This window comes from Esox lucius, chromosome 19 (assembly GCF_011004845.1).
Source record: "Esox lucius isolate fEsoLuc1 chromosome 19, fEsoLuc1.pri, whole genome shotgun sequence".
NCBI lineage: Eukaryota > Metazoa > Chordata > Actinopteri > Esociformes > Esocidae > Esox > Esox lucius.
In genome coordinates this window covers 8,700,034-8,726,537 of record NC_047587.1, presented here as the reverse complement: position 1 = coordinate 8,726,537, position 26,504 = coordinate 8,700,034, and the positions used below count along the sequence as shown (strand labels likewise).

General features: G+C 43.8%; 1 protein-coding gene across 3 annotated transcripts; it reads left to right on the top strand.

Annotated features, from left to right (window-relative positions):
• Nucleotides 1–589: 589 nt before the first annotated feature.
• Nucleotides 590–26,085, top strand: elmo3 (engulfment and cell motility 3). Of its 3 annotated transcripts, XM_013138834.4 has the most exons (21): nt 590–782; nt 4,579–4,685; nt 7,299–7,339; nt 7,490–7,562; nt 8,299–8,349; nt 8,801–8,970; nt 9,638–9,737; nt 9,972–10,123; nt 10,474–10,552; nt 11,589–11,639; nt 11,753–11,875; nt 11,988–12,110; nt 12,363–12,467; nt 12,609–12,717; nt 15,193–15,329; nt 20,200–20,363; nt 21,462–21,574; nt 21,882–21,986; nt 22,444–22,523; nt 22,645–22,725; nt 22,966–26,085. In XM_013138834.4, the coding sequence occupies exons 2-21, from the start codon at nt 4,611–4,613 to the stop codon at nt 23,176–23,178; spliced, it is 2,145 nt and encodes a 714-aa protein (XP_012994288.2). In that variant the 5' UTR covers nt 590–782; nt 4,579–4,610; the 3' UTR covers nt 23,179–26,085. The 3 variants fall into 3 exon arrangements, with proteins under 3 accessions (XP_012994288.2, XP_012994289.1, XP_012994290.1); XM_013138836.4 differs by lacking the exons at nt 590–782; nt 4,579–4,685; nt 7,299–7,339; ... (10 more) ...; nt 12,609–12,717; nt 15,193–15,329 and adding exons at nt 18,319–18,450; nt 18,630–18,657; XM_013138835.4 differs by lacking the exons at nt 590–782; nt 4,579–4,685; nt 7,299–7,339; ... (10 more) ...; nt 12,609–12,717; nt 15,193–15,329 and adding an exon at nt 18,318–18,657.
• The last annotated feature ends 419 nt before the right edge of the window (nt 26,086–26,504 follow it).

Genomic DNA, 26,504 nt, shown 5'->3' with positions numbered 1-26,504 from the left:
TCTCTTTAGGTTTCTTCCTAAAATTCGGGCTTCTTAGGGAGTTTTTCCTAGCCACTGAAATCCAACACTACTGTTGTTTGCTCCTTGGGGTTTAAGGCCAGGTGTCTCTGTAAAGCACTTTGTGACAACTGCTGTTGTAAAAAGGGCTTTATAAATACATTTGATTGATTGATGACTGCATGCATTTCAATTTGAAAAGGAAAAAAAACTTCCTGCTGCACATCTTTGTTGTAGCTAAGACAATATAGGGTAATTTGGCAACGATTGGAGAAACAAGTTGCATATTTTTTATGGATTAGTAGCAGCGATCATAACTGAATTAGCCTAAGTGTAAATCTAGAATACATTTTTTTTTACACTATTCAAATAAAATAATTACAGTTTGGAACTAATGTGTTTATTGGAAACATACCGGTACATTTTCAGTGCTCTTTTAGTCTTTTCACGTAATGTTCTTTTGAAACGCTCATCAGTTTCGAGTTAATAACTACTTGTGTTGCAATACTGGGAAAAGTTTGGAAGAGTCTTGTACCTAGAGGCTAGAAAAGAACGTTTTGGTCTGCATACGCTGCTTCCTTTAGGGGCGGGTGTGACTCGACTCAACCCGGAAATTTGAAGGACCGCTTTTTGAAATTTGGGAAGAAAGTTTTCTGCCTAGGGAGTCCAATATTTTTTGAAGTATAATCTATCGGATTTAATGTCCTTTCAAGAGAGATATTGCAAATGCTTCCGGTCCTGATCTATGCGCTTTCGCGTGAACACTAATTTCTCTTTTCAAACAGGTAGGTGCTTTGCTAGCCGTTCTCATTACTAATTTGTAGGAGCGGAATAAAAGTGAAAAATAACTACATATTTTCATTGGATTGTTTGCGAAACATTACCGACGTGATTAACTGATCTGCTACGAATATTTGCAGTTTTGTATTACCTGTCTTTTGACTTTGTTCGTTATGTCCATTTTTGTGTCCACGACGAGTTATATTAGGATAAACGGGCTGAAGTGTTGACGTAATCAAGTCACTGTAACTATAATTAATTGTTTATTCTAATTCGTGTTTCTGAAGTTGTTTTCAGTGTATGGCAGTATGGGATGTCTCTTAAGAACTAATACCCAATACTTTGACATACATTTGAAATTAATCAAGACATTCATGCTCTGACTCTAGAGTTATAGATCCACTTCACTAGTGCTGTGTGTGGTAGCAGTTGTAGGTGGAGGTCTGTCAGGGTTGAAATTCCAGGCAGCTGCTATGCCCCCTCCTTGCCCCTTAAGGAGACCGGCTGTGAGACAGTTATTACAGAGGTCAAGGGGTATAACAGTAGGTTTTCACTACCAGTTAAGGTACACAACCCCAACGGCTTGCTACTATAGTCAAGGGATGGTGATTTGGTATATAAACCAGTGAGACATGCTTTGAAGCATTTGGCTGCTGTTCAGGTGAACAGGACTGAATGTTAGAATGCACAAAAAAGTAACCTAAGCTTTAAGTAACCTTAAAGCTCAGTATGATCATCTGTTCCAGGCCCACCGATTCCAGTGTCCCATAAACTTGCGTTCTCGCATGCTTTTCACGGGACAAGGTTGATGAGTGAGGGAATGGCAAGAATCATGTAAGGCTAACTGCCCAGCCACAGACAGCACAGTAGGAATAATGGTGCCGAACGATAGTGGCGTGCAGAACAACGTCCTTGAACTCGTCTGCCCTTTTCACTAATGGTCAATTCCAGCAGGCGATTACATCAGGGTTCCACTCCTGTCAGATGGATCCAGAAGAAGCAGCTCTGGTGGATTACAGAGCAGTGGAAAAACATTGCTTGGTGCAACAAATCCAGGTTCCTGTTGCATCATGCTGATGGCGAAGTTGATGGCGTAAGACGTGACACTCCCTTCATGGCAAATGAGCAATGTTCAAACTACTTAAGACAGTGCACACTGACCCCAGTCCCCCATGGAACAAAAAAAATAGCAGCGTGAACTAGGGTCTGAGACAGGTATACAGACACACTGTGGCCCTGAGGTAAAAGTGGGAACAGTTTGGCAACAGTTTACCCTTCATCACATTGATATTTCCTGTAGGATAATGAGCCATGTCAAATACCGGGTTGTTGTCTTAGGGTTGTTCCAGGAATATGAATATTAGTTTGGTTTAGTTGAGTAACTTTGCGAAATCACCAGACCTCAAGCCAGTAAAGCATATTCTGCATTTTATTGGTTATTCGTGTCGTGAATGTATGGCCGCCGAATCAGCAACAGCCATGTGATCAGTTCAGCACAGACCAACATCCCTGTGGTTCTGGTAGGTTCTAGGATCCATGCTCTGACTAATTCAGACTTCTGCCCGCAGAAGGGGGGGGGGGGGGGGGGGTCTGACCCAGTACTAGATGGGTGTGCCTAATAAACTGGCCACAGTGTAGATCAGTGGGCAAACCAGTACATTTGTCCAAACGTTTGTCAGGATTGGCAATAACTCCGAAACCTCAGTTGTGTTACGGCTGGTGGTCTGGGGGTCCATTCTAGTGAAGCTGTCAGTGTCCCATCTGCACGCCTCAGAAGACCCATGTAGATTACATTTGGTGTTTTGAGACCACCTAGTTCTTGTTTTGTGGTCACCCTCATTGGGGTTTCAGACTGTGGTATTTCCCCTCTCTATCTCCATAGGTAGGATATGCTCATCAAAGTCTAGACGCAGTCAAGATTGTCCTTAATTTTAGGTCATTCTCAGGGTTTGGGTACACTGTACCTTCTGTCTAAGGCAAGATGGCATTCAAATTTGCGTTGTATTTTGGTTTACTGTTTCCGGTGTGACACGTGGTCCTTTCTTTTGGTCGTGGCCAGTCGCATTTCTAACCTGCGGCTCTATGTTGTGTGATTGTGAGTTCTAAAACAAAATGTGTGAGTGGGCTTCTCTCCAGATTAATTACCTTACAGGTTAGTGATTTAATGAAGGATTTGCAAATTCTGGAAGTGGCTCTTTTCTGAATTGTTGTCATTAGCTTGTATAGTCATAATTTAACTTTGGATGCCTTGTTTGACATTTTAAAGAATATAGAATTTGGCATGCAAAGTGTACATTAGCTGTTTATCCCATTTCAGTGAGTGTCCCTTAGACTTCTTGGTCTGTTCTGTCTTTCTCTCGCTCACGAAGTCTCTGTCTCTCACATTGTCTCTCTGTCTCTCACGTTGTCTCTCTGTCTCTCACGTTGTCTCTCTGTCTCTCACCTTGTTTCTATTATCTCTGTCTCTCACGTTGTCTCTCTGTCTCTCACCTTGTTTCTATTCTCTCTGTCTCTCAAATTGTCTGTCTGTCTCTCACTCTCTCACATTGTCTGTCTCACTCTCTCATATTGACACTCTCACATTGTCTCTCTCACATTGTCTGTCTCTCACTTGCTTACATTCTCGCTCTGTCTGTCTCTTACATTGTGTCTCTCTCTCGCTCTCTCTCGTGGTCTCTCTCTCTCACATTGTCTCTCCCTTTCTTCTCTCCATTCCTTTAGCATTATAACAGCCGTCTGAGGCTGTAGCCATGTATTGTCATACCCAGTGCATGCTGGGACATGCCGGGGAGGGAGCTTGGGAATCCCAAACACTTCTGTCTCTCTCTCTCGTGTAGTCAGTGATGGCATAATGAGTGTACCCTTAAGAGAAAAGCAAGAAGCAAATGTAGGAAGTGTACCCATCAAATACATTTCATTACTATCAACTTCAGTTAGAGACATGTATTGCATCACAATGCTAGGCAGCCCTTGTGAGTGTACCAAGGAGTTTACTAGTCAAACTGGTGGGGTCAAAGGTTCCAAGATTCCTCGTTCTAAGGACACTACCAGCTGATTGTCCTCAGCAGGCCACCGCGTTTTGGGTTGGAAAATGCATTGTCTCTCACATGGCTGTATGAGGAGAGAAAAGTTTCAGGTTAAAGTTTCCATCAAAGCCGTAACCCTGGAGGTGATCACTGTAATTCGTAATCTGCATAATCTTTTAACTAATACCAGGGGTGAAGAGATTATGACATTCCTGTAATTATATTGTCATGCAAACAAAGTAGGCTATGTTTATAACATTAGAGTACAAGTTACATTCATGAAGCTACTTGAATGACCTGTCTTTAGTGAGAATCAAAGGGCTTCAGAGAACTAGATGCTGATCGATTTGTCTAGTTAATGATAAAGTGTATATGTTTAGGAGGATCTGACACTTTTCAATAGAAATTCAAATCTTTTTACAAAGAAACTGGTATAAGCACAAACAAACACAAACTTGCAGATTGTTAATGTTTTCCCATGTGCTGCAAAGAACATTGAACATTGAAACGTGATTGACTCTACTTTTGGACTCTGCCCTTGAATTCCACAGTGTATGGTCCTGTACACAAAAGGGCTAAATTCTCTGTACACACCAAAGTAAATATACTTCGTGTTACCCATAAAAGAGGAACCAAGAAGTTCAGCAAAATGCATTTGGAAAATGAAAGCTCCAGTAACTCTCAGCAGGAGTGATGTGGCCGTGGTCCAGAACAAGTGAACACACGATAGCAAAGACTAACTCGTTGGTGACACGCGTCTCCTTTAATCCCCCAGGGTCTTAGGTGAACACTCGGACGCCATTCAAGATGCCACAACAGGACATTGTGAAGATTGCCATCCAGATGCCCGGGGCGTACCCTCAGCTCATTCAACTGGACCAGGTAAACCAACCGCACGCCGGCGTTGAGCCCAAGTCACAGAGGTTATGAAACACGCTGGGTTATCAAGCTATTAAACATAGGAAGTCAGAATTGGAATGAGCACTGCAGTTGTTATACAGCCGCTGCAGTGGAAAAAGCCCAGGCTGCCGTTGGAAGAATTACCTCCATTATAGCAGTTGCAGTGGTGTCAGGTAATTATGGGTGATGTGAAGTTGATGTCATACAGGATGTTGTCAGAGCTCGAGCAGGGTCATTAACCACTCTAGTTGAAAACAGTCCATGTTTTGTCATGATGTTTCTAAGGGTCCATAATTTTAGCAAAACATTTTAAATGTTGTAAAATCATATTAATGAATTGCCCCATTCAAAACCTCATTTTATTTGAAAACGTTTTATTGTTCATATAAAATCAAAAAGTATTTAGGACGATTCTTACAAAGCAGAGGGTTTCTATGTAATATCAAGATAGAGATGGTGATAAATGAACAGAAAACTGCAGTTAACATCCTATCGTGCTATATGGCATGTATAACAATGCTGAGCAGGGCCTCTTGTCCTCGATTTTGGATCAAGATGGGAAGTGGAATGTGTCTTTGAAAGAGGATTCATTATAGGGGCACGGTTTGGTCAGGTGGTTTGTTTAAATAGGAACAGTGTCTAAAGTTACATCTGCATTTAGATCTATGGGAAATGTTTCAGTAAATAGAGTCGGACATTGTGGTCAAAACCTCACATTCGATGACTAATACATATGCAATTCTGCGAAATGTAAGGAAAAACAGAAAAGCAACTCTCTCCCAGGTGACAATGCAGGATGTGATCAGAATGTATCAGGAAGAACAGAACTACTCGAGAGTTACAGAGAGAGCTATTATAGTAGAACTACACAGAGAGAGATATTATAATATATCTACACGAAGATATTAGAATAGATCGACACAGAGAGCGATAATATAGTAGAACAACACAGAGAGCTATTATAGTAGATCTACACAGAGAGAGATATTATAGTAGAACTACACAGAGAGAGAGATAATATAGTAGAACAACACAGAGAGCTATTATAGTAGAACTACACAGAGAGCATTATTATTATAGAGCTACACAGATATATTATAATAGATCCACACAGAGACATTATAATAAATCTACACAGAGAGAGATATTATAGTAGAACTACACAGAGAGAGATATTATAGTAGATCTACACAGAGAGAGATATTATAGTAGAACTACACAGAGAGAGATATTATAATAGATCTACACGAAGATATTATAATAGATCTACACAGTGAGAGATAATATAGTAGAACAACACAGAGAGCTATTATAGTAGAACAACACAGAGAGAGCTATTATAGTAGAACTACACAGAGAGAGCTATTATAGTAGAACTACACAGAGAGAGCTATTATAGTAGAACTACACAGAGAGAGATATTATAGTAGAACTACACAGAGAGAGATATTATAGTAGATCTACACAGAGAGAGATATTATAGTAGAACTACACAGAGAGAGATATTATAGTAGAACTACACAGAGAGAGATATTATAGTAGAACTACACAGAGAGCGATATTATTATTGATCTACACAGAGAGACATTATAATAAATCTACACAGAGAGAGATATTATAGTAGAACTAGACAGAAACATTATTGTAGGATAGCAGTGCGTAAACCTCTCATTACATTCACAAATGCACGTGTGAGACTTCAGTGGCACAAAAACCACAGGCACTGTCTACAGAGGTGTGGGGAAAAAGTGCCAACTCTTCTCATTCAGAGGCAGACAATCATTAATTAGGGCTGAAGGGAGACAGATTTACATGGCTGTCAATGGTTGGAAAAAATCAACCTCTGATTATTCCTATTGTCTGTAAAGAATTTTGAGGCATTAGTTATTTTATCATTTTTAATTGCCTCATTGTAGATATCAATATTCTGTTTTAAAACATCATGGTGGATTTGTAACATCAGCTTTCTCTAAGCCCATTCAATTTGGTCCCGTTCTCTTCATTCAGTGACATTCAATCAGTAGATGATGTTTAGTAATTTAAAAAAGTAAGGTTAATAGATTGAATGTACATGAAATGTGCATGGACATTTCATGCGACCAAGGGAGTAACCACAAGCCACTCTATCCCATTGGACTACCAGACTTGAGAAATTCTCTGATTGGTTGACCCCCTTCAGACCACAAATTATAGGGCAGCCATAGGTCTACCACAGTACACCAAAACTTTTGATTGGTCGACCACCATGTTTGCCACAAAATTATAGGGCAATTAAAGTGTGAACATTATAGTTTTTGTCTCACTGCATTGAGTTTTCGTCTCGGCTGCAGCATACAAAAGTCATCAGTGTAGAGGAAGTAAATGCTTTGAGTTTATCTCTGATCAACTTGCTTAAGAAGCCTGGAATCAGTGTGCTAAAATGAAATCCAACACTACTGTTGTTTGCTCCTTGGGGTTTAAGGCCGGGTGTCTCTGTAAAAGCACTTTGTGACAACTGCTGTTGTAAAAATGGCTTTATAAATACATTTGATTGATTGAAGCATGACATAGGTGTTAATTCCTTCTGATGACAACAACAATTTTTCTTCCTGATAGAAAAAGCCCCTTTCTGCTGTTATAAAGGAAGTTTGTGATGGGTAAGTGCATGTCTTTGTGCTTGGCCATGTGTATGTTATGTGAATGTTCATGTTTTATTTGTCTTTGGTAACCACCTATCCTTGTGGAGATCAAGCAATTGCTCTTTCTTCTGGTTTGTAGTTCCAACAGCTATGATGATGCTTTTTCAGGTGGAATCTTCCGGGCCCAGAAAACTATGCCCTCCAGTATGCTGATGGTGTTCAGACCTACATCACTGAGTCTGTGAGCTGATTCTCCTTTTTTTTTCTGTGCGCACGGAGGCTGTCCTGTAACAAACATAGCTAGGCCACACAGGAAACCCATTTGGTAGAGATTGTAACCTCTGGTGGAGCTACACTGAGCTGGTGACTTATTTTTTTGAAAAGTCTGCAGACATTTATTAGGGTGCCATGATATAGCTGGGCCTATAGTTTTGTCTTGTGGCCCTGGGTGTCTGTTGGATTATAAGAGGGTGTTGTGGGGTTATGAACGTGTCTTTCTGTCTAAGAAGACATTCTGTTGGGTGGGGGGGGGGGGGGGTATCAATGTGTCTGTGTCTGTCTGAGGAGAGATTCTATGGGGGTATGAATGTGTCTGTGTTTGTCTGAGGAAATTCCATATATTTCCTGGGCCAGTGCAGGCATGAATGCTACTCAGCTGAAAATCAACGAACTTTCGTACTTTTTTTCCCCCTTCTTATTATTTTTCTCTCACTTAATTTCACATTTACGTTTTAGTCATAGCACATTCATCTGGTCTGACAGTTAGTGCATTCATGTTAAGATGGGTTAGGTTGAGCCACCACGTCATAGTACATTTTCTTCAATTAAGGAACTGTAAGCTAAGTGCTAATAGGGAGAAAAGTGTCATGTCCCTTATTCTGAAAAGCATAATCCATCCAAGTCATTTATTGTCTGTATTAGCCTGTATTACATGTGGTTGGGTCATTTTGTCCGTTCTATGGTCTTTTGTGTTTTAGAATCGTCTGGAGATAAAGAATGGATGCATTCTCCGTTTGACCAAGGCACCAGTGAGTCTGCAAACAAATAGCTTTACCATATCAACGATGCTCTCTTGTTCCTTGAGCAATTGCCTCATGGTTGTGTCTACATGCTGTATAGGTCTTTTACAGTCGCAGTAATATAACTGGTGTACGTACTTCATTGTTATTTTTTTGTCTGTGTGTTTTTTTGTTGTGTGTGTCTGTGTTCTTGTTGTCTGTGTGTTTTTATGTTGTGTGTGTGTCTGTGTTCTTGTTGTCTGTGTGTTTTTATGTTGTGTGTGTGTCTGCGTTCTTGTTGTCTGTGTGTTTTTATGTTGTGTGTGTGTCTGCGTTCTTGTTGTCTGTGTGTTTTTATGTTGTGTGTGTGTCTGTGTTCTTGTTGTCTGTGTGTTTTTATGTTGTGTGTGTGTCTGTGTTCTTGTTGTCTGTGTGTTTTTATGTTGTGTGTGTGTCTGTGTTCTTGTTGTCTGTGATGTAGGGCCGTTGCGCTGAGGACCTTTACAAGGGCATCCAGAGCTCAGACTCGGGGGTGCGCTGTGATTCGCTAAAGCAGCTGGCCTCAGTGTCCACGGACGTCACTTTTGCCCAGGAGTTTATCAGCCGTGACGGCCACCTTCTGCTGGTGAAGATCGTGGAAGACTCAAACGAGTCAGTGTCCTTTCCGGGTCTCTGTCTTGTGTGTGTTTTGCTCGTGTTCTTCCCCAAGACATCCTTCACGGTCTACACGCCGTTTCAGCTAACCCTATATAGCAGGGTCCCGCTACTCTCCTGGCAGACTGTGTCTGGGTGTTTTGGGGGAGGGGGGAGGGGGTGGGAGGGATGGGGGAAGTGCAGTGCATATTTGCACTGGCTGCAGTGGAATGCTGTGCTTTGATAGATGCTGGTGCTGAGATACGAGGTGATTACCTCACATGTGGGAACACGTCCCCAGTGATGTGCAGGCTGGACCCGGCCCGCTCCCACTGTTCAAAATGACATTGACCTGGCATGGATGATGGGTTGTGAAGGAACTTGCAGCTCTGTCGCTGATCCAGTCTAGATTGCATTTTGGGTTCATGTTTTGTAATCACAATCGCCATGAGAGATCCCAGTGTGGGAGTCTGACGGCATAGTTTTAGAAAGTAAATGTGCCGTTTTAATTCGGCTAAAAGCATAAAACCCATTCCTTAAAACACATGAATAAGTATTATGACGTAGTTTGGACTTCAAAACTTGGCAAGTGGAATGATTGCTCAGGGGTGTCAATGGTTTCCTGCATCAGGGTTGTATTAGCTGTAAAGTTCTGTTCTGATAAGAGTTGGGTTCTGTTTGTTAGGGTGCCTCTGATCATGACGCACACACTCACGGGCTTCATGGAGCTGATGGATCATGGGATTGTGTCTTGGGAAAACCTCTCCGCTGAATTCATCAAGAAGGTTAGGTTCCTAAAATACCAGTACCAAATTAAATATTGCAGTAACAATTTGTGTAAATCAGGTGTTAAACTGAAAAATAGACTGGAGGAGGACTTGGGAGAGACGTCAGATTAAGGTCTGGTGACTACTGTGTGCTGAAGTGGTAACCAAACACTGCCGCAACCGCTCACATAACCGTCTCATTTTTCTGCCCCACCCTGGGCGGCATATCTCGGTTTCCCCGGTGCCGGTCAGATTGCCAGCTTCGTCAATGCCAAGGCGATGGACGCGTCCATCCAGCAGGTGTCCCTGGCCATCCTGGAGAGCATGGTGTTGAGCAGCAGCAGCCTCTTCCAGCTGGTCAAGCAGGAGGTCACCATGGAGAGACTCCTTTCACATCTGCAGGTGTAAGTCTGTCTGTCTGTCTGTCTGTCTGTGTGTCTGTGTGCCGGTCGGTCTGTGTGTCTGTGTGCCGGTCGGTCTGTGTGTCTGTGTGTCAGTCGGTCTGTGTGTCTGTGTTGTCCATGAATGGAGAAGCGGGGACTACCCGTGATGACTTCACGCTAAATGGGTGCTAATGCATGCAGAAATGTGACGTTTATGTGTGAACGGTCTCTGAACAATGCAAATGCTTCTGCACAGAGACGTCACATTTAGGAACCACGTTTGGAGAATTTAAAAAGGAGAAGAACACACACTGCTCTCCGGGCATTCACAAACTGGAACATGCTTTGTGTTTTGTTTTTTTTACCCACAGAACAAACCAACAGATCCAAACCAAAGCCATGGCCCTCCTCATGGCGTTACTGCAAACAGCTGGAGATGCAGACAGACAGGTACACATGCTGTCTCTCCATCTCTGCCTGTCTCTGCCTTTCTCTCTCTCCCATGGCTCTACTACAAACCACTGGAGATGCAGACAGACGGGTACAAATAATGTCTGTCTGTTGGTCTCTCTCTCTCCCATGGCTCTACTACAAACCACTGGAGATGCAGACAGACGGGTACAAATAATGTCTGTCTGTTGGTCTCTCTCTCTCCCATGGCTCTATTACAAACCACTGGAGATGCAGACAGACGGGTACAAATAATGTCTGTCTGTTGGTCTCTCTCTCTCTCCCATGGCTCTACTACAAACCACTGGAGATGCAGACAGACGGGTACAAATAATGTCTGTCTGTTGGTCTCTCTCTCTCCCATGGCTCTACTACAAACAGCTGGAGATGCAGTCAAATGGTCTCTCATTCCCTTTCTTCCCTCATCTCCTTTGGTTTCCGTTTCCCAGTGAAACGTATAAGTATGTTTGTTCAAAACAAAGCATTGTTGGACAGATTTACAGTATGTGACTGTTGTTACAGGAGGTCAAGTCCTGTGGTCCCTCCCCGTCACCTACATTGTGACTGTAAAGGTTTTACTGCCTCCTTGTGTGGAAACACTGTAACTGCATGCAATTAATTTCGATTAGATTAGATTTAGATTAGATTACATTTTATTGTCATTGAACAGTACAAGTACAGTACAACAAAATGCAGTTACAGTACAACAAAATGCAGTAATTCATAATAATAGTGTACATTTTATTTGATTTAACCAGGTAAGTTGATTGAGAACCGATTCTCATTTGGGTGAAGGCTTAAATGCAAGATGACACAGTTACACATAGTTCCCAAAAGAAACAATTTGCAGTGGGTGGGGGAGCAAAGAGGTCAGTCAGATCAAAATGTTATCACCTGTCTGGTGATATTTCTATACAGAGAGAGAAGGTGCGTGCCCGTGTGTAATATGAGGTGCTTGGCAGGTACAGTGATCAGATAGCAGCTCAGACAGTTGTTTTTAGTGGTGAGAGTAATTAAAACACCCCATGCTTTTCAGGAACTGTTTGTTTTCCTTGCGAAGAAGAATCTTCGACAGTACATCTACAAGGTAAAGCAGTCTTCAATATTCAAAAATTGCATTTTTATTTTGTGCAGCAAAATTTTTTCTTTTTTATTTTTTTCCATTTCTTCCATACTGAATACTACTGCCTTGAACCACAGAACATCATCCATAGTTCTGCATCCGTGGGGGACGAGATGGCCCACTACCTGTACGTCCTGCAGTCTGTCACTCTGAACCACCTGGAGCTTCGTATGAGGATGCCTCTGGACTCATACAACCAGGTGAGACACACAGACCCACCCCTCAGAAAGCCACTGTGTCCACCCTCCACTTAATAGTCTTTCTCACTGCTTCTTTGTCTTCCTCTGGTATTGCCCCCCCCCCATCCCCCAGGACCAGAGAGAAATTCTACACAACCTCCGGCAGGCAGCCTTTGAGACGGAAAGTGAGAATAGCTTGAGTAATGAGCGACGGCGGTCTCTCTGTGCCAAGGAGTTCAAAAAGCTGGGCTTCTCTGTGAGTCTAGTCCACGGGATTTCTCTCCCCCACCTCAGTGCCCCTCACTGGCCCCCTGGGTCTCTCCGAAACATGCGTCTTTCTCATATAATCAACAGTTACCACATTTCTCTGACAGCTACAAAAGCAACAACTGCGGGTCGATAGAATGGCCCCTGAACCAGACTGAGATTCCACTCTATCACTCACGACCCATCGTTGCTGTTACTATTCTCATTCTAATACTCAGCGCTGCATTCTTTGTCTCTCCAGAACAACAGCAACCCGGGTCAGGACCTGCTGCGGACCCCTCCGGGCCTGTTGGCCCTGGACACGATGTCCTACTTCGCCTCCCGCTACCCAGATGCCTACAGCAGGGTGAGGAGGAGGAGGAGGGGGGAGGGGGAGGGGGTCCAGGGCATGATGGGAGGGAGGGAGTTAATGGCTCTTTGTTAGGGTGAAGGGATGTCACCCTCTGAATATTTTTCCTTGACTTCTCTGCGTGTCCTCCTCACTCAGTTTGTCCTGGAGAACAGCAGCAGGGAGGACAAACACGAGTGCCCGTTCGCACGCGGCAGCATTCAGCTGACCCTCATCCTGTGTGAGATCCTCCGAATCGGAGAGCCCCGTAAGTCCACCTCAAGACATTTCTGGGGATTTTGGTTTACTGGTATCATGCGTGTGTCCTTGCATGTTTCTGTCTGGTATGCCGGCGAGAGTGTTCACAGGACGGGCTGTGTGTGGGTTAGGCATGGGCACGGCTATGAATGTTTGGAAATTGGAGTTAGTGTTTGAACATTTCTGTGCGTACGTTTTTTTTCGAAGAAATCCAACGTCGACATAACTAGGCCGGGAACATGCTTTTTTTTTTTTTATATTTGATTCTATTAAATACAAGACATGAGCGCCGTCATGCGTTTTGTTTATGTTCATCGGTTAAAGTGGCACTAGTGACATGGTTCCCCAATCAGAAAGGCACAATATGTTCTGTTAAGAAGTAGATGACCGTTCACTAACTCAAGGGAAGATGAAATGCATTTACATTTAAGTTACAGATATAAATAATTTGGCGACAGAACGCTATGTAACGTCTGGCTGTTGAATCTTAAGCAAACAACCTGTAGCTGGCTAGCTTCCCTTCCCTTCCCTTAGACTTCTCCATCCAAAAAAGACACTGTTATGAGTTGATAAACTAGATTTGAACTCGATAAAAATAGGTTGTGGGTGGTAGTGGAGTGTATGCAGATTTATGATGTTAATACATGTGGAAGCATTTTAACTTCGCATAGCCTAAATATTAGAGAGAAACTAGGTCTGGTTGTAATAGCTTGAACCATTCAAGAGATACTGTTTTAGGGTTTATTTATGCTAATTAAGCAGATGTATCCACATTGAACTTGTCATCAATCAATCAAATGTATTTATAAAGTCCTTTTTTCAACAGCAGTTGTCACAAATTCGGTTGTCATATTAATCTTTTAGAAATTGAAAATGTGCTCAGGTTAAAAACCTACCAGCAAAATGTTTAAAACCAAATACTATTTGAATAATAAAGGATACTATTTGAGTAATTATTTCCAGTGCACATCACTAATATGGATGCATTGTGTTTGGAGACGAACAAGATGTGTATGTATAAGGATTTATCGTTAGGTACAGAATCTCACAACAGTGAGTACACACCTCACATTTTTGTAAATACTTGAGTACATCTTTGATATGACTACAAGGAAGAAATGACACTTTGCTACAATGTAAGGTAGTGAGTGTACAGCTTGTATAACAGTGTACATTTCCTGTCCTCTCAAAATAATACAACAAACAGCCATTAATGATTAAACCGCTGGCAACAAAAGTGAGTACACCCCTAAGTGAAAATGTCCAAACTGTGCCCAAAGTGTCAATATTTTGTGTGGCCAGCATTATTTTCCAGCACTGCCTTAACCCTTTTGGGCATGGAGTTCACCAGAGCTTCACAGGTTGCCATTGGAGTCCTCTTCCACTCCTCCATGATCACATCACGGAGCTGGTGGATGTTAGAGACCTTGCACTCCTCCACCTTCCGTTTGAGGATGCCCCACAGATGCTCAATAGGGTTTAGGTCTGGAGACATGCTTGGCCAGTCCATCACCTTTACCCTCAGTTTCTTTAGCAGGCAGTGGTCGTCTTGGAGGTGTGTTTGGGGTTGTTATCGTGTTGGAATACTGCCCTGTGGCCCAGTCTCCGAAGGGAGGGGATCATGCTCTTCGTCAGTATGTCACAGTACATGTTGGCATTCATGGTTCCCTAAATGAACTGTCTTCAGCAAACTGTCCTTCTGGGACGACAGCCCTGCAGACCAATTTGATGCATATGGAGTGAGCTCTGACAGGCTGACCCCCCCACCCCTTCAACCTGTGCAGCAATGCTGGCAGCACTCTGTCTATTTCCCAAAGACAACCTCTGGATATGATGCTGAGCATGTGCGAGGCCTGTTCTGAGTGGAACCGGTCCTGTTAAACCGCTGTATGGTCTCGGCCACCGTGCTGCAGCTCAGTTTCAGGGTCTTGGCAATCTTCTTATAGCCTAGGCCATCTTTATGTAGAGCAACAATTCTTTTTTTCAGATCCTCAGAGAGTTCTTGAGGTGCCATGTTGAACTTCCAGTGACCAGTATGAGGGAGAGCGACGACACCAAATTTAACACACCTGCTCCCCATTCACACCTGAGACCTTGTAACACAAACGAGTCACATGACACCGGGGAGGGAAAATGGCTAATTGGGCCCAATTTGGACATTTTCACTTAGGGGTGTACTCACTTTTGTTGCCAGCAGTTTAGACATTAATGGCTGTGTGTTGAGTTATTTTGAGGGGACAGCAAATTTACACTGTTATATAAACTGTACACTCACTACTTTATATTGTAGCAAAGTGTCATTTCTTCAGTGTTATCACATGAAAAGATATACTCTATTTACAAAAATCTGAGGGGTGTACTCACTTATGTGAGATACTGTATATGAAGACCTATCACTGTACGTTGAGCCATTTGAGTGTTGATTACCGCATCCAACAAAGGATTTATTGGGTCTCAAAGTCTTTTTCTCTGTTTCCACCCCCAGCCTCTGAGACTGGTTCAAACTACCACCCAATCTTCTTCTCTCAAGACCGGCTGCTGGAAGAGTTGTTCTGCGTCTGCATCCAGCTGGTCAACAAGACCTGGAAGGAGATGAGAGCTACGCAGGAGGACTTTGACAAGGTAACAGACCAGTTGTATCAACCCCTGTCTCTTCATATCCACTGGTGATGTACCGTCCGTCTGTGTACGTCCACTGGTGATGTTAATGTCTGTCTGTGTACGTCCACTGGTGATGTTAATGTCTGTCTGTGTACGTCCACTGGTGATGTTAATGTCTGTCTGTGTACGTCCACTGGTGACGTTAATGTCCGTCTGTGTACGTCCACTGGTGACGTTAATGTCTGTTTGTGTACGTCCACTGGTGATGTTAATGTCTGTCTGTGTACGTCCACTGGTGATGTTAATGTCCGTCTGTGTACGTCCACTGGTGATGTTAATGTCCGTCTGTGTACGTCCACTGGTGACGTTAATGTCCGTCTGTGTACGTCCACTGGTGATGTTAATGTCCGTCTGTGTACGTCCACTGGTGATGTTAATGTCCGTCTGTGTAAGTCCACTGGTGACGTTAATGTCCGTCTGTGTACGTCCACTGGTGACGTTAATGTCCGTCTGTGTACGTCCACTGGTGACGTTAATGTCCGTCTGTGTACGTCCACTGGTGACGTTAATGTCCGTCTGTGTACGTCCACTGGTGACGTTAATGTCCGTCTGTGTACGTCCACTGGTGACGTTAATGTCCGTCTGTGTACGTCCACTGGTGACGTTAATGTCCGTCTGTGTACGTCCACTGGTGACGTTAATGTCCGTCTGTGTACGTCCACTGGTGACGTTAATGTCCGTCTGTGTACACACTAACTGCCTCTTGGTATTAGACACTGGATCATTTTGATGGGCAATTTTTTTACGCTTCCAACAGAAAAACGGCAAAGTGGTAATCTAATTTTGAAAATCTAGCTCCAAAGCAGTACATGGCATCCGGAGAGGACAGCGTATTGGACTGCATGCCCTCACACTGGGGGCAAAGACCAGCTCAATGTAGGGTGAGCAACCGTAGAAGTATTGAGTACAGTCTGTAGGATAATACCAGCCAGCAGAATCCGACACAGCCACACAGAGTGGGAAACAGTTTAATCTAGCTGAGAGCGCTGTAGGGGAGGCAGCCAGATGGGGCGTAATTAGTCCTTTGGAATCATTAATACGAGACATTGATTAGTCTTCAGAATGGCCACCACAATGGAATATCGACCTGAAGCTCTCTGTATGAATGATGGATGAATAGCATGCTGGGGGGAATGTGAGACTGCTGGGGGGATCCACTCTCTAATGAAAAGTTGTTCCGGTCTAGTCCAGACCGATAAGAGCTGTAGCCTTTTGAAGCATTTTTATTCCACTGTAAACCTTCCCAGGGGATGGCTGTATTCTTTCTGATGCTAACCTGACTGGTTCCCTCACACAGACCCTATTCAGGAACACCACAACCGTGCAACAAGTGTTCTGTGGTCGTAAACCCCTAACCCTTTGACCTTTTGGGTTGGGGAGTGAGTCTGGCCGGCATTGTGGAGCCCACTGCTCCCTCCCACAATCCCGTGTGGCAGGGACAATGGGGCATTAGAGGTACAAAGAGAATCCTGCTTTATTGCCGAATCAGAGCGACAACACAATCGCTTGGTTCTATCAGCACTAATTCCACAAGAGAAAAACCACTGGAAGCCGGCGGTGAAAAGATGAACGGCGGTCAGCCGTGTTAGGAAAGGCTTTGTCTCTCTTCACGTCGTCTTCAGATTGGTTCAGTCAGATTCTTGTTAAGGTCTGATGAGAAATGTTTGGAGAAATCAATGCAGAGAAACGGTGCTGAGAAAATGTTGTTTACTGCTGGGACCTATTTACTCCATGCAGGTCTTGCAGCAGCAAATTCAACACCTCAGCACGATTGAACAGGTCGTACTGAGAGTCTATATTTGGCTTTTACTGCGTTGTTCTCCTGTCCCTCATTTCTTTGACCTCCTTTGTTGTAGCCGTCTCTCTCTCCCCCCTGGTTTAATCACAAGCCCTGTCTCTCCCCCCTAGTTTAATCACAAACCCCATCTTTCTCCCCTCTAGTTTAATCACAAGCCCTGTCGCTCTCTCTCCCCCCTAGTTAAATCACAAGCCCTATCTCTCTCTCTCCTGGTTTAATCACAAGCCCTGTCTCTCCCCTCTCTCTCCTGGTTTAATCACAAGCCCTGTCTCTCCCCTCTCTCTCCTGGTTTAATCACAAGCCCTGTCTCTCCACTCTCTCTCCTGGTTTAATCACAAGCCCTGTCTCTCCCCTCTCTCTCCTGGTTTAATCACAAGCCCTGTCTCTCCCCTCTCTCTCCTGGTTTAATCACAAGCCCTGTCTCTCCCCTCTCTCTCCTGGTTTAATCACAAGCCCTGTCTCTCCACTCTCTCTCCTGGTTTAATCACAAGCCCTGTCTCTCCCCTCTCTCTCTTGGTTTAATCACAAGCCCTGTCTCTCCCCTCTCTCTCCTGGTTTAATCACAAGCCCTGTCTCTCCCTCTCTGTCCTGGTTTAATCACAAGCCCTGTCTCTCCCTCTCTGTCCTGGTTTAATCACAAGCCCTGTCTCTCCACTCTCTCTCCTGGTTTAATCACAAGCCCTGTCTCTCCCCTCTCTCTCCTGGTTTAATCACAAGCCCTGTCTCTCCCCTCTCTCTCCTGGTTTAATCACAAGCCCTATCTCTCTCTCTCCTGGTTTAATCACAAGCCCTGTCTCTCCCTCTCTCTCCTGGTTTAATCACAAGCCCTGTCTCTCCCCTCTCTCTCCTGGTTTAATCACAAGCCCTGTCTCTCCCTCTCTCTCCTGGTTTAATCACAAGCCCTGTCTCTCCCTCTCTGTCCTGGTTTAATCACAAGCCCTGTCTCTCCCTCTCTTCTCACCCCTTCCCTCTTGTAAACCCCCTGGCTGTCCTGTCTTCTATGTCAAACGTTAATCGCTCCTGGCAACACGCTGCTGCCAGCTGGGGGCCTCCGACTAGGGCTGTGTGTATGACCCCCCCCCCCCCAGCCACTCCTGACACACACACACACACACACACACACACTTTCTCTCCAATAACCATCACACACACACACGCCACATTGCTGGGTAGTGTGGAAACTGACACAGCTGCTCCTCACTCTGGCTGAGGTAACAGTCTCTGGTAATGGGCTTCTCTTTCCATTGGCTATCCAGGAGGATTGACAGCTCAGGAGAAAGGGGTGTGAGTGACTATCAGGGTGTCTGTTTACAAAATAAGCTCGGCTGTGGACTGCTGATGTCATAAAGGTGATACTCATTCTCCCCTCTGCTGTCTCCTCGTCCATTTCTCTCCTCCTCTATCTGCCTTTTCCACTCTCATTTGCTTTCCTTTGACGGTGGAACTAACATTGTTGGATTCAGGGTGGTACTTGAAGGACACGCTATGGAGGTGAGACTCTGTTTTGGTTCGTTTGTCATTTGTATGTTGGTTTGAACACCGTATGCAGATGTCGTTTATACAGGATGAAGCTTTGATGAGTGGCCACTGACAGCTTTGTTTTGTTGTAGAGTGCTAAAGGACACTCTTGTGCTAAGTGCCACTCTTGTTGGATGTGTTTCTGTAAATGTTTGTTTGTTTCTGTCTGCAAAGGTTAGAACATGTTTGTACAGTTTGGGGTTCTTTTGTAGAATTGTTATGACTGACTCATGTGTAATCTTGTGTAGTTGCTGTGCAGCCATTTCAAATTCGATCTTCAATACAGTATTTATTTTTAGCGTTTTTTTCCCCCCCAATTTTATTTCTCTCCAACACCTGTTAAGGAGGCTTGATTAGTCAGGATTGAGAATCAGCACAGAGGCAGTAGGATTAAATGGACTTAGTGCTGGTAAATACTACTGTTTTTCATGAGTTCGGCATGAACGCTAGATTCAGTTCACTAAATGGAGAACGAGTGCTCTGTTCCTTTGCATTGTTTGCGCTGGGCTTCATGGGTCATGCTGAGTATATGGCTCCACAGATCGGCACACATTATTTTATAAAATGGCTCCATACTGGTGCTGCTGTAGTCGAGGGAGGGGAAGGGGGTTACCATGACGCACAGAAAAATGACATTCCCATGGCGACGGCTGCTTGGTGTCAAGAGTAGTGTCATTGAGAGACATTCTGAGTGGGGACGCAGACAGTATGAGATGCAGATAAAAGCAAGTGGGAGAAAGTAGAGAGGGGGGCGGGGATTGATTGTGCTGGGTTTGGAGTTCTCATAGATTTTCTAGGATGGATTTTGAAATGGGTCGTGTTGGCATGAGACAGATCTCCCCCTGGTTTAAGCGCACGCGCTCCTGTGCTTTGTCGTGTGGCCTTTACCTTCCGGAGCTCTTGTTTTGGGGTGGCTGAGGCAGACATCCCAAACTGCAAAAACTAATTTCAGGGAGGTGGCCTCATCGGCTACTGTCCCAGGTAGAACTCCCCGATCGGTCCCGCATACCGGCATAACAGCCCACTACGCACACTGAACAGTACGCACTATGTGATTTGGGATTCAGCCCTTAACTCTCTCTCGCACACTTAAAAAAAAAATAGAGAGAGATTTCCCGGGATATTGTATATAATTTGCAGGGGCGTCGGGGAGACTATTAAAATGCGGGAGACTCCTGGAACCTGCGGGAGAGTTAGGATGTCTGCTGAGGTCAAGCCTTTTCTAAGGGTCACAGGTCCCAGTCGTGCAGAGAGGGGGTGCAGTTGGCTTTCAGTCAGCCACACACCCACATCCACTGAAATGGCTAGCTTTTGAAATGTATTCAAATGTGCTTTACAATGCACCGTGTCATTTTAATGGAGTGGTCCTCTATTTATTTATTTTTTGAGCCCCGGCTAAGGGCTTTCGGATTGCCCTGCATATTACCGCAAGAGTCCTTGTCTGCAGCCGTAACACCGCTGGCGTGTAGTACTCTCTTTAGATAATCAACGTTAGCCGCCTCTGTCTTTCCGTAGGTAATGCAGGTTGTGCGTGAACAGATCACCAGGACCCTGTCCAGTAAGCCCACGTCTCTGGAGCTGTTCAAGAACAAGGTCAACGCCCTCAACTACAGCGAGATCCTCAAACTGCGCCAAACCGAGCGGCTGCACCAAGAGGAGACGCTCGCGCCGCCTGTGCTGTAGGTCCTAAAACGTTTCCCCTCGGGCACATACACCTTACACCCATTCAGGTCCCGTGTGAGTCAGTTGGCAAAGCAGGGCACTTTGCATCGCTGGGGGGCTGATTCCCGCTGGGGGGGGCCAGTACAGAAATAATGAAAATATTGTATGTAAATACAATAATTAAGTCACCCTGGATAAGCGTCCGCTAAAGGACACAAAGATGTAGCCTGGGACTTTGGGCTGTAATGTGGTGTTTATGTGGGCATAATCTATTGATAGAATCACTTATACCTCTGACAGTCGTGACATTCCAAATTCCGAACAAAGTGAGTGGTTTAGATGATATGGGACAGATTTATGGGACCGCTTTTAGCTCAACAGCGGTACTTTAACATTCTTGTTTTCCCAGGAAGACCTAACCCCAATTGTAACTTTTACCCACAACCCAAAGTGGTTGGTTCTTACTCTTCATGTGAGGACATTTGGTCCTGGGCATGTACAGCCCCTGTGAAGAAGAAACCTGTGTCGTTGCGAGGATCAAGCTATGCTCACTAGATTGTACCTCCCACTGAGGTCTCAGCAAAATGTCTGGATTCCATTAACTACATGCAAAGGCTTACTATGCAGCTGCTTTATTCATCAGCATGTTATTTCTGACCTTTCATCAATGTGGACAGCCATGCTAATAGAATGTGCGCCTACATTAGTTTGTATACTAGTATGCAAGTGTTAACAAATTACAACTCCTCACCAATTCTATCTGGTTCTGAATGAGTGGAGCTGCTGTCCTCGTGGTGGTGACCAAACCGCTGGGAAATGTAACCCCCTCAGTCCCTGGCTCCTAGTAAAACCAGTCAAATCTGACATGGACCCAGCTCTGAATTCAGCCAAGCAGCCCTGACCCTGACTCTAACCCCGAACAGTCATTCTGTGTGGCCCATCTATAGTCAGATAGCATGGCCTTGCTTTGGCAATGTGAGATACGGACGTATTAGTCACGTGAAATAGAGCTAACAGAGTATTTTGTGAGTGCTGTTAGTACTATGAGTGTTTAGTGCTGTTAGTACTATGAGTAATGTGGGACTGTTTCTCCATCTCTAACCGTGTCCCTGTAGGGAGCTGAAGGAGCGCTTGAAGCCTGAGCTGTTGGAGCTCATTCGCCAGCAGAGACTGAACCGCCTGTGTCAAGGAACACTGTTCCGCAAGATCAGCAGCCGACGCCGACAAGGTGAGCCCGGTTTTGAGCATGCACTGTATGTACTCTAGAACAAGGTGAGCCCGGTTTAGAGCATGCACTGTATGTACTCTAGAACAAGGTGAGCCCGGTTTAGAGCATGCACTGTATGTACTCTAGAACAAGGTGAGCCCAGTTTAGAGCATGCACTGTATGTACTCTAGGACAAGGTGAAGTCAGGGTGAAAGCAGCCAAGACAGCCCTACAAAGTTAAAAAACAGGGACTGGTAGATGATGTGAAGAAAGGAGAGACCGTTTGGTTGTAGCCCTTGCTGATCCTTTAAATAATTGGTCATTTCAGATAAGTTGTGGTATTGTCGTCTGTCGCCCAATCACAAAGTCCTACACTTTGGTGATGTGGAGGAAGAAACAGAAACCCCTGCCATTGAGGGTCTCCAGGAGAAGAGTAAGTAATTACCAAGAGCAGTAAGACTCCCTGTACTCTACCACTGTTTTAATGTTGACATGACATCACTCTCTGTCGGACTCAGTCGAAGTACAGTTTGAACATTTACCACTTTACTATGTTGGACTGGTCCCATGATTCAGTCAAGGTCAGTGCGTGCGTGCGTGCGTGCGTGCGTGCGTGCGCGGACATGGATTTAAAAACTGCAGGTGGTGGAGGAACACCAGTGTTTGCGTTATTCCTCCCATGGGAGCGTTTTCTTTTTAGGATGTATTCATTCCACCAAGCAAAACATTTTTAGTTGGGGAAACTTTCTGGCAAACAGTCTTTCTATTGGACATATTCAAGTAGCTCTCTTCCTGTTTTGTCAAACGGCATTGAGACAGACAATATTCTGCGGCCTCTATGTCTGTGTGTGTGTGTTTGTAAAAATGCTCATCTTCTTTTCCTCTTTCAGTTCCTGTGGCCGACATCAAAGCGCTGCTGACGGGGAAGGACTGCCCACACATGAAGGAGAATAAGGGCAAACAGACCAAGGTGAGTGGATCATCGCCATAAACGCAACCACCTCCCTGGGAAGACTCCCACCCAGTCCTAACTCTCTGTTTCACCTCATGTGTCTGGCCCTCTATAAATGATGTGCTGCGTCCTCCTGCAGGAAGTCTTGGACCTAGCTTTCAGCATTACATATGACGTGGAGGAGTACAGCCTCAACTTCATTGCCTCGTCCAGAATAGATGTGAGTAGTGATGACACAGGAGCTGATCTGTCCTTGTCCTCAATCAGTGCTTCCTTACACTTTACCATGGCTGATTACCCTACTAATCATTCTGTCTCCCTCGTTCTCTCGCTCTCTCTGTTTCCTTTTTTGTTCTGTTGTTCAAGCATTACTATATTTATACTTTGGAAATCACCAGAGGACATATTTTCTGGGTGTAAAGTATGTGTATTGTTAAAGCTGATTGTCTGTCTTTCTCAGTTCTGTCTGTGGACGGACGGACTGAGTGTGCTTCTCGGACGGGACATGAGCAGTGAGTGCATGAGGAGTGAGTTGGAGATTCTACTCTCCATGGAGATCAAGCTCCGCCTCCTAGACCTTGAGAATGTGCCCATCCCTGACAACGCCCCCCCGGTGCCCAAACCCCCTAGCAACTACAACTTCTGCTACGACTTCAGCCAGACGGAGCAGTAAGCCTGAGACCGGGAAATGACAGGGCAGATGAGGCAATCTCAGGACAATGTAACATTAGTGTTCAGACAGAAACGTATTAAGTAGAACAGATATGATCACCTGTCCTGTGGAATAGGGAATCATGTAAGCTCTATTCATTGTCTTTCTATCTGTACACTTCAAAGCGTTTTGTGTCGGCATTTACCTGATATAGGCCAAACCCTTGGACATAAAAACACGAGGAAGAGCGGCGGCGTAAGGCTGGACGGGCATATATTCAAAAAGCAGAGGCTAAGTTGTCAACGTGAATGGGTGGAGTAATGCAGAATATGCCAGAGGCTGAAGGTGTTCTCTTGGGTACTATTGGAGTCGGTAATCTTTCTGGGTGTGGTCACTCAAGTGTATTGTAGCTGTACAACTGACACACAATGAAATGCCTCTAAAGAGAGATTCTTTTTCTGTTGAATGCTCAAGGCTTTAGAATTTCTTTTCTTCAGTGTTTGTCATCCTTACCTCGGTTTTCACCTCCATGACTCCCACCTTTCAAAGATCTGTGTGTACTGTTTGGATAGTCCCTTTTTACATTTTTTTGTACATATATTTTGATTTTTGTACTTTTTTCGGGGTGTTTTACACAAACTGATAGCTTTTGAGACAGGGTGAGATTATTTGATACATAGATTTTTGGAGTTCTGAAATGGTACTTAAATGAATCTCTTACTGCTCATGTAGACTGTTCTAAAGTGGTACTGTAATCATTTGAAGACAGAAACAAGAAAATAGAGATGTGATTTTTGAAGAACGCTTCTAGTCCCATGTACGGTGGCTCTCAAACGTTATTCAACCCTTTTTCTGTTTTCCACATTTAGTGTTGCAACATGAAATCAAAATGGATCTACACTGATCTACTCAAAAAAGTCCATAATGCCAAAGTAAAATCTGCTAATTGTTCTCAATTCATTACTAATATAAATATAAAATCATATTCTGCATAAATATTCCCCCTTTTGAGCAACTAATTGACTTCAGAAGTGTAGAGGAACACCAACTACTTTCTTTTTAGATAGAACTCGGAGATCCTGAGTTAGCGGCAGACTTCATCAAGATGATCATCGAGAGAACACTTGTCAGAGTTGCTCTGGCCTACCCCAGTTACACACAAGCTAATATTCCTAAATTAATTCATTTATGCGGCTTAATCTGCCCTGCAACGGCTTTCCTCAATTTCTGATAAACGACAGCCTTCAACCTTCTTTCAGGAACCGTAAACCTACATCTCAGTTCCAGGTAATGTGTGTTATGATATTTATCTTCTCAACCGCTTTCCTGTTCTCTACCTGCGTCCTGCTCTCTTCAGCTCTTGCCCTGTGTGTTTGCATAGCCCAATGGAAAATATAATTTTGCACAGGCCTTAAAAAAGTTAAGGTAGAGCATACAATGTGCTTTCTTGATTTTGCCGTAACGGAAGTTACATCTAGTTGTGCAATCAAGGTGTTTGTCTCTAGGAAGTCCCACAGTTGATTTGTACGATTCACTACTATGAAGACAAAGAAACATTCAAAGCAAATCTGCAATAAGGTTCTACAAAAATGCCAATTATGGGAAAGGATATAAGAACATTTATGAAGCAATGAATATCCCCATGGAACACCATAAAGAACAGCATTAAGACATGGAGAGAATATGGAACAACAATGAATCTCTAGTACAGACTTTCCTCAAAAAAGTGTCCAGGAGGGAATGTGGAAAGCGTGGAAAATTGCTGTTCATCAAAGGTCCGCATCTAACTTAGTAAAGCTGGAGCAATTTGGCAAAGAAGAGTGGGAAAATAGTGCTGTGGCCAGATGGGCCAAGGTGGTAGTGACTCAACCTAATAAATGTCTGTAATTACTGCCAATGGTCCCTCTAGTAAATATTGACTAGAGAGGATGAATGCAAATGCAATCAACCGTTTTCTGATTGTGTTTGTAATTTAGAAATAAAAAAGCTTTTTTTATTTTTTTTACTTTGACTTGGTTCTTTTTATGTTGATCAGTGGCAAAAAAACGACTATAAAAATTATTTTTCATTTCATGTCATAACACAATGTCAGAAGGTTCAAGGGGGTGAATACTTTTTAAAGCCACTGTTTATACAAATTTTTACTCAGGCTTCATGCCAGTTAACATTCATATTTATAATATATGAAATAATTAATCATGTACAGATAGCATTTTAGTTGGTGACATTGTCTTATGTAAAACTCTTTGAGAATACATCAGAGACCCTCCCATGAGCTGGTTTTGATGATGGGACATGATTGATCATCTCTACATTTTAAATAAGGTCGCTAGGTTCAAGGGCTTACGTTGAAACGGTTCCATTTCAGGCAGTTTTGTTAGTCAGAGAACAGTACAACCACTTGTCGTAACGCTGTTTAGGGTAGGTACGTACAGATGAGCATTTTGTAAGTCTGAGTCCATGATTTAGCTAACGGACGAAGTTTGTATCCCTGCTATTCATTCTGTTGGCTTTGCACCCTCTCTTGCTCTGAAGCTGCACTTGTATTATGAATTTCAGTTCATTCCAAATGTTGATCAAGTTAAAAAACATCACGTTAATGTTTTTCTATAGGGCACCGGGCATTAGTTTCATGACAGATCTCAGCTTATAACATTTTACTGTAATATACTGTAAAACAGTAATCATATGTCCTGACAACGTGAAGGGCTTCGACTCTTCGTAATTCAATCTCAACAGCTAGTGAGAAAGGCAGTAAACCCATGATGCTAATGATTTTTACAGTAATTAAATGTAAAAAAAAAAAAGTGGACCTTCCTGGACCTTTGGGGTGATTTTGGTTTACATTACACACATTCATCTCCATGGTAACCCCTAACCTATGCTTTACTGAGACGCAGATTGACATGAATAAATAAATCATTTGTACAGATTGTCCTGATTGTTTCATGGAATCCTCAGAGAAACGTATATTTATCAGCCCTGTCTTCCTGCTGCCAACGGTAGTCATCGTTCGATCAATATGATTCAACTCATTTGATTCGATATGATTTGACAAGTCTACATCTGGCATTGGTGTGTCATCCATCCACTGCTTTCACAGTGTCACCCGTTTTCCTGGTCCCTCCGTGTTTTCAAAGGGCTCTAAAACACATGGAAGCCTCAAGTCAACGGTGCCTTTTGTCAATTTCTGAAACTTAAATAGTTTGTGGCCAGATCGGTCTAAATTTAAATAACCTCACACAGTGCATACCTCATTATTGCCGGAGATGTTCAGGAAGATCTGATCTCCTCAAAAGCCAAAAATGTGGCCACACTAAAACTGTTAGCGCCACATGTAAACTCCA